The 14,363-nt window shown below is 34.9% G+C and overlaps 1 protein-coding gene and 1 long non-coding RNA gene across 3 annotated transcripts; one reads left to right on the top strand and one right to left on the bottom strand.

Annotated features, from left to right (window-relative positions):
• The first annotated feature begins 2,563 nt into the window (after nt 1–2,563).
• Nucleotides 2,564–5,069, top strand: LOC110863880. 2 transcript variants are annotated; one of them, XR_002549441.1, is made up of 4 exons: nt 2,564–2,677; nt 3,448–3,525; nt 4,858–4,950; nt 5,028–5,069. It is a non-coding gene; the product is annotated as an uncharacterized LOC110863880 (long non-coding RNA). The 2 variants fall into 2 exon arrangements; XR_002549440.1 differs by lacking the exon at nt 5,028–5,069 and having other exon boundaries at nt 4,858–5,005.
• A 736-nt stretch (nt 5,070–5,805) lies between these two features.
• Nucleotides 5,806–12,057, bottom strand: LOC110865070 (condensin-2 complex subunit H2). Its single transcript, XM_022114270.2, has 11 exons — nt 11,629–12,057; nt 11,440–11,542; nt 10,514–10,629; nt 10,297–10,439; nt 9,308–9,767; nt 8,409–8,584; nt 8,181–8,339; nt 8,003–8,101; nt 6,639–6,734; nt 6,364–6,522; nt 5,806–6,276 (listed from the first exon to the last, which is right to left on the bottom strand). The coding sequence occupies exons 1-11, from the start codon at nt 11,825–11,827 to the stop codon at nt 5,962–5,964; spliced, it is 2,025 nt and encodes a 674-aa protein (XP_021969962.1). The 5' UTR covers nt 11,828–12,057; the 3' UTR covers nt 5,806–5,961.
• Between the last annotated feature and the right edge of the window lie 2,306 nt (nt 12,058–14,363).

Raw genomic sequence — 14,363 nt, forward strand, 5'->3', positions numbered from 1 at the left:
TTTTGTCAAATACGAACTAGGGCCTTACAAGTTGGTATCAGAGCCCTGGTTTGAGAGAATCAAGTACGAGAGTATAGGTACTTGAACTCAAACCTGTGTGCTCTTGTGATAAGGAACCCATACAATCCAGGACTCGATCAAGATCTCAAGGTAGAAATGGAATGAAAACGTCTATGTATGCATTCATATGAAGAAACTAACAGTTATATTATGTGTAAGGTAAGCATAACTGCTTGGAAAGGATGATCCGTGAATGCGGTCTAGAACCGGCATCAAGGCAAGTGATAAGACAAATGGACCCCAGGTGCGTAAATTTAACGTGTGGGCGTATGAAGTGGTATAATTAAGCGAGTGAAAGAAAATTTTAAAGGAATTATAATAGTGATATGGCTAGAAAGTTTTGAAAATGATACATGTGCCGAAACATAATTCTTCGAACATAAGGTGGCGATTACACGAAGACACGAAACTAGTATGTGGATTGTGTACCTGGCCAGTACACAAGAAACATATGACGTTCGTGAGACCGTGATAATTGCTACAGGTATGTCCGTTAGAATTAGGTAGTAGGTGGACGTGAGGGTGAAGGAAACGTAAGACTTTCAGGAATGAAAGTACGAATGATATGTTAGAATCCGCAAGACGGATTCGAAGCATGAAAAGAATGAAAGTATGAATGATATGTTAGAATCCGCGAGACGGATTCAAAGCATGAAAGTAATGAAGTATGAATGACCTGTTTGAATATGCGAGACGGATTCAAGGAATGAAAGGCATGAATGGAATGTCTGAATCCGCGAGACGGATTCAACACATGTAAGGAATGAAAGATGTGAGTGATATGTTTGAAATCCGTTAGATGGATTCAAATCATAGAAGGAAGAAAAGGTATGAATGGTATGTTTGGAACCGCTGGACGGATTTAAAAATATAAAAAGGATGAAATTAGCCCATATCAGAATATGCCGATAGTTTGACCTTGGTCGCGTCAAACGATTCATATGAGTAAATATAAAGTGATTGAATGAAAGAATGATCGTAATTGGCACGCAAACCGAAATTTTAAAAAGAAAGAAGTTTCGAACAAGCTATGTGTTTAATATGTTAGAAAATCGACTCTTAGGAGTCATAATAAATGACGGGCTACGACCCAGACAATAAATTAAGTATGAGCAAAAAGGATAAGTTTTGCTAACAATACCGAAATGATGTAGTGAATGTTTTTGCAAGTAAGCATGAATTGAAAGAAGTACAACGTGTGCCTCAATACTTATATAATAATTAAGAAATGTCAGTTAAGCCTTGAAAAGTCAAATGAAGGTTGACGAAATAAGTAACTAGAATAAAAGAATTTCGTGTGAGAAATGAAATGTGCTAACTGTTAAAATTGTCGATGATAATGTTAGAACCCTTGATGTGATGAAACCAATCAAATTGGTGGAAGGATGTGTACATGGATGAATGAAATCTAGCCTGGTACGGCTAGCACTCGTGAAGAATGTGGACAGATCTGATTTACGGATCGCTGAAGTATGGAAGGAAATCGAGGTAAGCAAAATGCTTTAAATTATGTCAGATAAGTATGAATTAGTAAATTGAAAACGCCCTACAAAATGCATGGTGGAATGAGTACGGTATAGTACGGAATGTTTGATTCCTAATAGTTGACATTAGAAGAAAACTATGTCATTAAGGAATGAATCTCAAAGGTTTTAAGTGAAAACTTCGAGAATTGGTTAAACTCTCGTATAATGAATTTGCGTGGCACGTGGGATTATGCAAATTAAATAATGTATGAAACGAGAGGAATAGTAACGTAGAATGAATAAGGTAAATTGAAGGTAACGTAAGAGTATGTATAGCACAGATAACTATAGAAAATGAATAATGATGTTAACTTTGGAGTCAAGCACGGATGCATGACTATAAAATAGTAACTTCGTTGTGATAACGAAACAAAATCAAATATTATGTAATATAAGAATAGAATATGATCCTAAAGGATGAGATGAAGGTATTAGAATTGTTATAAATGAATCATATGAAAGTAAGTATTATTATAAGTTTGAATGAATATGTACATTGAACTGTTACTAAACGGTCAAGGAAATGAGAAGGTTACGTGGAAATATGGCATGGAAAGTATAGACTTGTTAGGAAGAAGTCAATCGTATAAATAATTACGAAATGAGATACGATGATTACTGATTACTTATAATTATGATGTGATCATAAAGTCAAACATAGATATGTGTATATGTAAATGGAAGTGAGAAAGGTTTCGGGGACGAAACCTTATTTAAGGGGGGTAGATTTGTAACACCCCAAAACCCGAATGTTTATATTCGGTAAATGTTCTGATATGGTATATCATGAAATAAACAACTAGGCTATTTAACCTAGTTAGGAATGTAGTAAAAAGCAATTAAAGGATGATAGTTGTGCCAATATTATTTAGTGGCAAACTTGAGGGACTAAAGTGGGGCAAAGTAAAAGTTGAATTTAATATATAAAAAACACACACAAACACACAAATCTTGTGTGTTCTAGAGGGAGCAGGAGCTCTCATGAAGCCAAAACCCTAACTTCATCTAATCCATCAAATTGGAAGGCTAAACGAAGCTCAAATTCATAACCGAGCATTGATTAATGATCACCTTCACAAGGGGATCGTAAGGTATGTCTTAAAAGTTAGATTGGTGATCCTTCACGAAGTGGGATGTAAATTGCGAATTTGTATGAAATTGAGAACGGGTGTGTGTTAGAATCATCAAATAGAACATAGATTATGCATAGTTTAGGTTAATTTGATGTTTAATGGTGAAACCCGTTTGTTATGGTGAAGATGATGACATGGGTAAATCATCTATGTCTAAATTCTTGCTTAATATTGATGTATTCTGATATGTATGGTATGTGGATTTCTAGTAAGGATAATGTCGGATTCAAGGATAGTGTTAAATTAGTTAATCTTGAATGATGTTGTTAGTTGTGGAATTATGAGAAGACTAGTAAGGAAGGAATTGTTTAAGTTGTGTGCGTATATGATCTTGTGGTTGTATGTGTGTTTTACTATGTGAGTAGGGAATGTATATGATGTCCGTAGTATAATCGACTATAATAATGTGGATGTATGAGATTAGATTGATAATTCATAAGATAGACAATTGACTTTCTGAAAGTCAACTGTGCATAAATAATGTAATAAGGCTTTTGTCACAAGTGTTATGTTAGAGAAATCATTAAGTACATGCTATATCAATATGTGCTATTTGTGACGACATGAAGAATTATGTGGAATGAAAAGATGCGACTTCTAGCTTATACTTTGTGTTGTTGGAATTTGACGAGTAAAGTTTAATGTAGGATATGAATGTGAAATGAATGCAATATTAGAATGTGCATTTATACTAATGAAGTGGTAACCATGATGACATGAAAGTATAGGATCATGTCAAGATGGGGGAAAGCATGGAAGGCTAACGGAAAGAATATGAGGAAGCATGTACGAAATGGGCACTCGAGGTAAGTGATTCCCGAAATCACTTCTTATTTATAAATGAAGTTTGGTATGTTGTATATAGGGAAACCAAGTAAGAATTTACGGGTAAGGGTAAGTACCAAAGTAAGTTCATATGAACTTCGTCTATCCTTTATGTAAATTAAGATGATAATTTCATCGTGTTAATGGAATGTGCATTATGTTGCTGAATGTTCATTGTGTTAATGGAATGTGCATTATGTTGCTGAATGTTCATCGTGTTAAGGGAATGTGCATTTTGTTGCTGAATGTTCATTGTGTTAATGGAATGTGCATTTTGTTGCTGTATGTTCACTGTGTTAATGGAATGTTCATTTTGTTGCTGAATGTTCATCGTGTTAATGGAATGTGCATTATGTTGTTGAATCTTCATCGTGTTAATGGAATGTGCATTTTGTTGCTCAATGTTCATTGTGTTAATGGAATGTTCATTATGTTGTTGAATGTTCATCGTGTTAATGGAATGTGCATTATGTTGCTGAATGTTCATCGTGTTGATGGAATGTGCATTTTGTTGCTGAATGTTCATTGTGTTAATGGAATGTGCATTTTGTTGCTGAATGTTCATTGTGTTAATGGAATGTTCATTATGTTGCTGAATGTTCATCGTGTTAATGGAATGTGCATTATGTTGCTGAATGTTTATCGTGTTAATGGAATGTGCATTTTGTTGCTGAATGTTCATTGTGTTAATGGAATGTTCATTATGTTGCTGAATGTTCATCGTGTTAATGGAATGTGCATTATGTTGCTGAATGTTCATCGTGTTAAGGGAATGTGCATTTTGTTGCTGAATGTTCATTGTGTTAATGGAATGTTCATTATGTTGCTGAATGTTCATCGTGTTAATGGAATGTGCATTATGTTGCTGAATGTTTATCGTGTTAATGGAACGTGCATTTTGTTGCTGAATGTTCATTGTGTTAATGGAATGTTCATTATGTTGCTGAATGTTCATCGTGTTAATGGGATGTTCATTGTGTTGCTGAATGTTCATCATGTTTGTTGGAAGTTAGTCGGTTATGTTTGTTTGTAATCGCATTGATTTGTGTCGATATGTTTGTAGTTAAGGCTCAACTTACAAATTAGTGAATGTGACTTGTATGTATGTATGTGAGTAGGTATGTATGTAGTTATGTATGTATGTAAGTACGTATGTGAAGACGTAATCATGTATGTATGTAAGTAGATGCGTATGTATGCAAGTAAAGGTATGTATGTATGTACGTAGTTATGTATGTATTGTATACGTGGTTTCAATACATTTAAGTATTGGCGTTATTAACAGTGTGCCTCGAGAATGAAATGTAATGCAGGTACATTAGTGAAGTTTTGCCAAGGATTAGACACCCGGATGGAATGATTAAATCTAGAAAGATAACGGGATGGAAAGTATATGTGGATAGAACGTAACGAGACTACATGATTGAGAATCTTGTTTGTATATAATGTATGCTAATGTTGCGAATTTATGTGGTGAGTGCAGGTTGTACGAATCACAGATTATCATCACGAGGAGTAGCGATCAAAGACCGAGTCACAAGATAGATTGTACGGGAATGCTTGAGTATGTAATTTGATAAACATAAGTTATGCTTTTATTTTATTAAATGAGTACGAAGAATGCATATGTTGTAAAAAAAATATTTTAAAATTAACTTTCAAGTAAGTCAAAACGTTTATAATGAAAGAAATTTTTTGGTACGTATTTCCGCTGCGACTTTTTGTCAAATACGAACTAGGGCCTTACAAAGTTTAGTCCTTTACACCCAACACAATTAAAAACCCCTGTTAATTGTTGACAGGCGATGTCCTTTACTAGGTATTTTATTACAAGTTTAGTCCTTTACCTAGGTATTTTGTTGCAAGTTTAGTCCTTTACACCTTACAATTAACAGGGCTTAACTGGGTTGGGTGTAAAGGACTAAACTTGCAACAAAATACCTAGTAAATGACACCGCCTGTTAACATTCGTTAAAAAAGATACCGTCTGAAAAGTGGTATATAGATAAAGGACAAAACTTGTAATTTTTTCCTTGTTTAGATGGTATGGCAAACCTCAAAAACACAGTCTCTATTGGATTGCTTGTGACATCTTAGACGGATCTCACATCATTCTGTTTCATCTACATGAAAGATATTGGGCTATAAGATATTGGAAGTTGAGATTTTTCAAAATAAACATTATTTTTTTTCTTTTTTACCAAAAAAAAAAACATGTTTACACAAACCCTTTGAAAATCTATTATATTTGCTCAGGTACGGAGGATAAAAGTTTCAATAAGTTATTAAGTTACAACTAAATATGTTTACAATAGAGAAGAAATCTAAATAAATTGAAAATACTTGTTACAAGCCTAACTGTTGTCATACACAATGTTGAACAGAATCAATACAAAGTGTTCCAACTAATAGCAACGTCACCCTGCAGAATTCAAGCCATCAGGGTCAACCATTCTTGACCTGCGTCTCCTCTTACTTTCCGGGGTGCACCTAACTCCAACGACATTTCCTATCTTTACAGACATCTGTGAAGATGATGGCGAACCAGTGGCTAGCCCATGGTTCTCTTTTTCTCTTTTCAATTGAGCCTTTGGTCTCTTATTCGCCGATTTAATCTGCACTTCTCTCTTTTTATTGCTAAGAAGACGAACGTGAAACGGGTTTTCAGCAGTATAACAAACAAGTTCACCAGGGGTCCCGCCTTTAATCAGTTCAACATTTCCATTATTCACCTGATAGTTATAATAATCACAACAAGACACTATTATTAACAGAAAATGTTTAAAAAAAAAGTGAAGTTTTGAAAATTATAAGCATACCAGCTGTAGAAGTGCAGAAAACGTGCGAGCTACGTCATGTTTTTCTTGACCTCTAACGACATCTGTGAAAGCTAAGGAGTTTCCGACATCTGATTCGAGTGAAAGCTTGTCTAGAGCCCGTTGACCATATTCATGAATGTCAAACGGTGGTCGTGCATCCTGTTATATGATGAATTCATTTATACAAAACAGTAAATAAACGCAATAAGTTTGATGTTATCGTTAAGTTCTGGTATGTGATATTAAAAACAAAAGACAATAAATTATTAACCCACTTGTTCATCCATGTTTTTCTCAATTCTCTGTTTCCATGTTGAAACTCTAGCTGCCAATGCAGTCTGCTTCTCGGTCTCGGCAATAAGAAGAGAATCCTGAATTTTGATAGGCATGTATATTAGTCACTCAGGGATCAACCGTTGGCATTGACCAGTATGAGATCATAACTTACACAAACTGACTCATTGATATACATATATATAGTGAAAGTGTACAATACAATATTCCTTAACGTACGATAGAAAATTTATAACATGCGTGATTCTGATTCTGTTTATGCATGATCATGTGTTTTTGTTCATGAGTGATTAGGGTTTGATTTTTATAACATGCATGATTTAATATCGTACGCATCACACGTTAAGGAATATTGTATGTTAACCTTCCCCTATATATATATATATGTATATATATAGTGTGTGAAGATCATTTTAGAACCCTAAATATTTACAGAACCCGCAGAACTCCTAATAAACAATCTTTTTATTTATATATTTTTATATTTTGGATAATTTTATATTATATGTACTTTTATGATTACATACATGTTAAGTAACTTTATCATTTTTATATGTAATTTTTTTAAGTTATGTAATGTTTTTTCAAGTTATTTAATATTTTATTTTATAAGTTAAGTAATGTTTAAAAAAATGTTGAATTTTTATAAAAATAAAAAACAAAAAAATAAAGGAGGAAGGGCCATCCTCCACACCCTTGGTTCACCCTTGGAGAACAATCCTCCTTGCGTGGTGACGTGGCGGGTGACGTGGAGGACCATCCTTTGAGAACAGGGCTCCTCCACACCACATAGTCTTACAACTTGTCTTACACAGTTACACTTTTGTGTCGGAAGAGAGAGGAGAGAGAACATGTTACAATTTCAACTGTTACATTTTTTGGACTTCACCTGTTACACCCTTTTGTGGGTTTTGATTTCAGTTTTTTAGAAATTACGAAGGGTACAGATTTTAAAACTTAGAATTTACGAAGTTTTTTATTTGCAGTGCATGAAAAAAAAATGTTACATTTTTAGTAGGAAGATAATTTGTGTAACAATCATAGAATCGGTTACACTTTTTTTCAGACGTGTTACAGGTTCCTCCAGGTTCTGAAAAACACTTTTTGTACATGGTTACTTTTTTTATTTAAAAAGTAAATATGATTTAATATCCACCATAGACTAGATTAGATGATGGAATTTCTTGGTTTTTTGAACTCAACAAGATTTTCTTATTATCCATCCCGTGTGTGTATACACACACAGACACACATCTTCTAGCTAGGTCAATTGGTCAAAGGTGCTTAAGATAACGTAAACTAACGTGTTTCAAGAAAACATATGATGCAAAAAAAAAAACCTCACCAGATGAGACCGACACAAATCTTCAAGATTCACATGAGAATTTGGGTCTTCATGCTCAATCGGGTCCTTCATCTCAAACTGAGTGGCTTCATCCACGTGCTGCAAGGTTATAACCATTAATTTTTTTAACGGCTAACCTAACGTCTTACAATATATAATAAAACCGACACAAGCTAACCTTTTCCGGGCCAAAATGGTCTTCATTCATGTTCGGCATGTCATAATCATCCGCCATAAAATCAGGGGCCCCGCTATCAAACTCATCATCTTCGCCATCTTTAGAATCATTAAACACACCACTGTTTTCTAAATCTCCTAGAACAAGCGATCGTCGAAGCTACAAAACAAACTTCAGTTACATCACAACCAAACAAAAAGTGAATGATTTTAAAATCAAGAAACACACCTTTTCATATAAAGGGGGAGATTTCATTTCTTGATCTTTTTCGTTGATATGGTTATTCGCCTCCCATATTTCATGGACATCTGCACTTATAGGACCGTGCAGCTTTGCAAGCGGAAATTCTTCTGTTATAGAAACTTTGGTGCTCGGTTTTGGCCAATTTTTTCTGTATGCTTTGACTGATTAAAGTAAACCAAGTAATTAGATATCAACTAAGCTAATATTATCAACTTATGTTTTATCTCTAACGGGTCAAATAAAAGATACCTTAAATGAAAATACAATGTATATTTGCAGCTTAAAACCTCTTGAGAAGTTGTAATTAAATCAATTGATTATCACTAAAATGATATATTTTTGTAATTGAATTTGAAACTATTAATTAGAGTTAATTGCCCGGATGGTCCCTGTGGTTTCACATTTTTTCACGTTTAGTCCCCACCTTTTGAAAATAGCAGGTATGCTCCCTATGGTTTGTTATTTTGTTATTCGGATAGTCCCCTAACTAGATGTCAGTTAGTTTGGAAATAGCAGGTATGCTCCCTATGGTTTGTCATTTTGTTACTCGGATAGTCCCCTGAGACCTGAGTAAATGTCAGGGGACTATCCGAGTAACAAAATGATAAACCATAGGGAGCATACCTGCTATTTTCAAAAGGTGGGGACTAAACGTGAAAAAACATAAAACCACAGGGACCATCCGGGCAATTAACTCTATTAATTATTAAAAGATTCAAATTCTAAAACAAAACACGGTATGATTCAACTTAATCCGACTCCTTATACATTTGATTAAATTGACCCATTCGCCACCACACAACCCGATAGTGTGTGACCTGTGAACCTCTAGCTAATAGCATAATTAATGAAAAAAATTCAAGCAAAGAAAATATTTAAGCAACCTTTTTTGAATGGTTTGACTTTCAATTTTCCCGGTTCATGCGGATTTAAAGGTTTCCACGGATCATCATCATCATCGTCGGAATCATCATCAAATGGGCCAGGCTGTGAAAACCCATCATCCATGTCAAAATCATGGTCCATGTTAACATCACAACCGGGAGGATGTGACTTTGTATCATTGCCATTAGTTTCAAAGTGGTTATCAGCAAACGGAGATTGAATTGGATCATGGTTTTGTGTCTTTCCAGCAGATAGTTTATGCCTGGAACCACCGGAACGATTTGAAGGCGACATAAATGACTTGCGGGATTTAGAGCCGACCGAATTACTTCCTCCTTTAAAACCACTTTTACTTTTGCTAATTGTATCGTTAACATTGCAGCCCAAATATTTATTAACTGCCACTGCATCACTTGCGTCTAGGAGAATAAAATCCCTGTAGAGATCACTTGTTGCTAACTGCGGAAATAAATAACCTTTAATAAAATGAAGAGTAAAATACCATTTTCGTCCCTGAGGTTTGGTCAGTTTTGCAACTTTCGTCCAAAGGTTTATTTTTTCCGCATCTGGATCCAAAAGGTTTGAAATTTTGCCATTTCCATCCGGCTTGTGAACTCCATCCATTTTTCTCTGTTAAGTCGGGGGTATTTTTGTCTTTTAACTTGTTTTTTGTTTTTTAGTAAGGGTAGTTTGAAAACTTGTACATTAAGCTAAATGCTTGTACACAAAATGAAAAAGACCGAATTGCCCTTTAAGGTAACAAAAAAGACAAAAATACCCCTGAAATAACAAAAATAAATGGAGTTAACGAGCTGGATGAAAATGGCAAGATTTCGAACCTTTTGGATCCAGATGCGGAAAAACAAACCTTGGGACGAAAGTCACAAAAGTGGCCAAACCTCAGAGACGAAAACGGCACTTTACTCTAAAATGAAAGATGAGTTTAGTTCAATATTTAGGTATTTATCCGGTAAATAGTTTTACATACCAGATAAGACTCTAACTCCCCGCTTTCTCCGCTAACGTCTAAGCAATCACCCTCAAGAACAACTAAATTTGCAGGGGGTTTTACAAAGGCGTTTACGGTGGTACTGTTGTCATTTGACTTATCCAATGAGTTTTTCGGATCAACTGGTAATAAGAAGATATTTAGCAACAGAATACGTTAAATCAATCGTTAACTAAGTGATGGAATTTTAGGCTACCTGGAATATCATCTAAACACCAAAACGAATCGTCTGATTCGTCGGCGGTAACCTTAGCCGAGCCATTTTGCTCCTCTTCTTGGCCTGTTGAATTCTCTGGTTGATCATGTAGCTGACTGATTACATTTACATATAACTTATCAGAAGGTGACTGTATATCTATGTGCACAAAATGCATCAACAAATAATAATTACATTTTTATGCATATACTCACCATTATTCATCTTTTTCTCCATAAATGAATTACTTTAAAGAAGTTAGCATACGTAAATAGAAAAAACACGACCTAATTAATACAGAAAAGACTCTTAACACCACTTTCTGATCAATATTTTGTTAAATCTAAGAACTAAGAAGCTATAGCTCATCCCATTAAGGAAATGTATGCGAATATCAAACCACAATATTGTGTTTCAAACGCCTTTAAGTACGCAATTTAAACAATAAAAAGAACATTATTAAACATTCAAAAAAATATTTAAGCGAACGACAAGTCAGCATTTTTAAAAGTCAAAAGATTATTGAACAATTAATAACTAAACGACAAATAAACTCCGTTACAATGCCTCAGTAAACCCCATCAACGTACATCAACGGATACACGATAGCGAATAATGTAACTCAAACCATGCCTATACCCCTTCTGGTCCTAGACAACATGTCTTTAAAAAAACATGACAATTCGTATGTGTTTCAAATGCTTTTGAGTACACACATTCGAACGATAACAAGAGCATCATTAAATCTTCAAAATTTTTAACCGAACACGAAGCTTAAAGAGCATACTAGCAATGTGAAGTCAGCATCTTTATCAAAAAAGATTACAAAACAAACCCCTTCATATCTTTATACATTTTGATAAATCATAAAAAGGGCTAGCACAAAAAAAAAAAAAAAAAAAAAAAAAAAAAAAAAAAAAAACTACCTTTGTTGTTGAGAGACAAACTCCAAAGCATGTAACACCAAAGAATACAAATACTCAACCTTCTTACTATACACTTGAACTGACCCTTGAAGCAGCAAAGCAGCTAAAATTCAAACAAACAAGTGTCAAAAACAAAAACCCTAAAAAAATATTTAATTTTGATAACTTCTACAGTTACAATTTACGAACCTTCAGCAAAATTTACCGACAGTTGACCATCATCTTGACCACCGGTAATCTCACCGGAACAAATCTTGAGCAAATATTCTTGAAGATTATTGGCAAGATCCACTTCCCAATTCGATTGCAGATCACGGTGGGCCTGTACGGTGTGGAACTTGCCGCCGCCGGCGTCGGAAGTGGTGGCTTCTTTATCGTTGGTGGTCATTTGGTCGTGATATGACTGTCCATTACGAAATTTTAAAAATTGAAGAAAACCCTAATTCTTGAAATTTTGAAATTGAAGAAAACCCTAGATCGAATGTAGTTCGTTGACTCAAGAAAGTCAAATCCAGATGAAGAAAGACGAAAAGAAAGAGATGAGAAGTTGGGAACTGTGTGTGTGTGTGTGTGTGTGAGAAGAGATTAGGTTGTTCAAAAAGTTTTGGTTTCCCGCTTTGGTTGTTGAATTTTGGGGAAGATGAAGATGAGATTTGATGAAATGGGCCGTATTATTTGGGCTTTACTGGCCCAATTAGTGTGTTTATAGAGAGCCCAAAAATATAGCAGACCAGCCCAACAGACTTTTTCTAGTTGGTATAGAAAATTGTTGAACATTCATGATTCAACAACCTTTCAATTGGTCCAGTTTCTTCAATTGATAAATATTAAATCTTTGCACTTGTATGAGATTACCATAGCTTGAATTTACCACTCCAAACAAATATATCTATGACCAAGTAACTAAAAGAGTTTTTGACAAAAGAGATTTGAACTAGTGGTATTAAGATGTTGGAATATGGTGAGCGTTTATATCTTGTGGTGGACAAAAAGAGTAAATTTTAATGTAGAGTAAAGTGTACTTTGCTTCCCATTGATTTAGTGGTGGGAGCAGGTTGTCACCCTCAAACTTTTTTTTCTGTTGCTTGCGCCCTTCTGCTTACAAAATGTAAGACTTTGCAACTCTGTTGTCTATTGAACGTTAAAATTCATTTAAAAAGGTTGTGAAAATATCAAACTATCTTTTTTATCTTGAAGTATGTGTCCCTATGGTTTCATTATAATTACAAACACCCACCACCATCATCATCCTCACCACCATCACCCACCACCACCGCCCTAAATTGCACTTTACTCAATCAACTTACTTAGACACGCGTATGGGTAATGACCATACAAATTGCAGCAATAACAACAAACATTTGAAAGAGTACCCTGAGTCCCTCGTTCCATATCAGTGCATATTGTATAATATGCATTCCGGCCATTGCGTTTATCAAAGAATACCTTGAGTCCCTCGTTCCTTGGTCAATGACTATGAAACTTCGCCCTATCGATGATTCTTTTCACTACCTTACGTTTCCAATATCTCTGAATATAAGCCCTAGAAGCATCCTCCTTCAACAAAAGACTGGACAATGTAGAAGAGAGTCTCCTAACCGATGAGATCTTTCTCATGTTGTCAAAACCCCAGGAACAACGATTTGAAGAGAGCCCTTTGGCTTTGATACCATGTTAATTGGACGACCAGTGGGCTTCATACTTTGGAGATGAGAAACGAAATACAAATTAACGAAACAATAACAAGATTGAATGTAATTGGAAGTAACAATTGAAACAATGTAAAAGCAAAAAAGTTTGATCAATGATGATCTGTTCTTCATCGTCGACATACATACATAAATATAAAAACCGAAATGTCGCGTTGGTTACACAACCGTTCCAGGAAACGACATAGTGTTTCAACCTAATGACTCGACGATTATACATAATATAAATTTTAGTGTTAGACGTGTAACATAACATCATAATAATAATAATAATAATAATAATAATAATAATAATAAAAATAATAATGATGATGATGATGCGTTGCTTACACATCGACGACACACTTGGGCTTGTTAAGAAAGTTCAGCCCATATCGTCATAATAATAATAATGATAATGATAATGATAACGCTAATGATAATAATAATAACAGTGTTAGACCCATAAACATAACATAATATAAAGAGTAAATTACAAGTTTTGTCCTTTATGTTTGTACCAAATTGCAGGTAGTGTCCTTTACCTTTAAATTTGACGAATTTTGTCCTTAATGTTTCAAAATCTTGCACGTTATGTCCTTTAGGCTAAACCCAGTTAGATTTTTTTGGTTAAGTATGTTGGATTAATCTTGACGGGTCAAGTCGGGTCGGTAGCAGTTTGTTTTTAATGGGTCAGGTATTTTTAATTAGTCATGTGTTTTTTATGTTGAAGTGTTTAGCAAGATTAAGTTAGTGGGGTTAATGGGTTAGTGGCCCTAACTATTAGTTAGTGGGTATTTATTTTATTCTACGCCTTTTGGTGACCATTTAAGCGAACGGGAGCGTAGTAATATTTAAGTATATGCTCGGGAATACCCATTATGGGCCACGGAAGGCTTGGATATCATTAAACGTCATTTCGCGCTACTTTGTGCGATTAAGGGACTAAAAGCGACGACTTGCGAAACTACGCTTTAGAGTGACCTTTTGATTAAACCGGAAACTCCGCTATGCCTGGTCGTGCTACCAAATGCGCCTAAGGTTGACCGTTAGAGGTTTCGAACCTTGTATTAACATATGATAGGGTTTTAGAAATGACGCGCCAAAAGTATCAATATTAATATTACATAAGCTTAAAGGAGGTGAGGAGCTGTTCTTGACAAGATATGAAACTGGTGACAGACCGAGCCTGCCTTTATGCCTTCATGGGATAACAGGCTGCATAACAGCAGAGCA

The sequence above is a fragment of the Helianthus annuus genome, chromosome 6, assembly GCF_002127325.2.
Source record: "Helianthus annuus cultivar XRQ/B chromosome 6, HanXRQr2.0-SUNRISE, whole genome shotgun sequence".
NCBI classification, from domain to species: domain Eukaryota; kingdom Viridiplantae; phylum Streptophyta; class Magnoliopsida; order Asterales; family Asteraceae; genus Helianthus; species Helianthus annuus.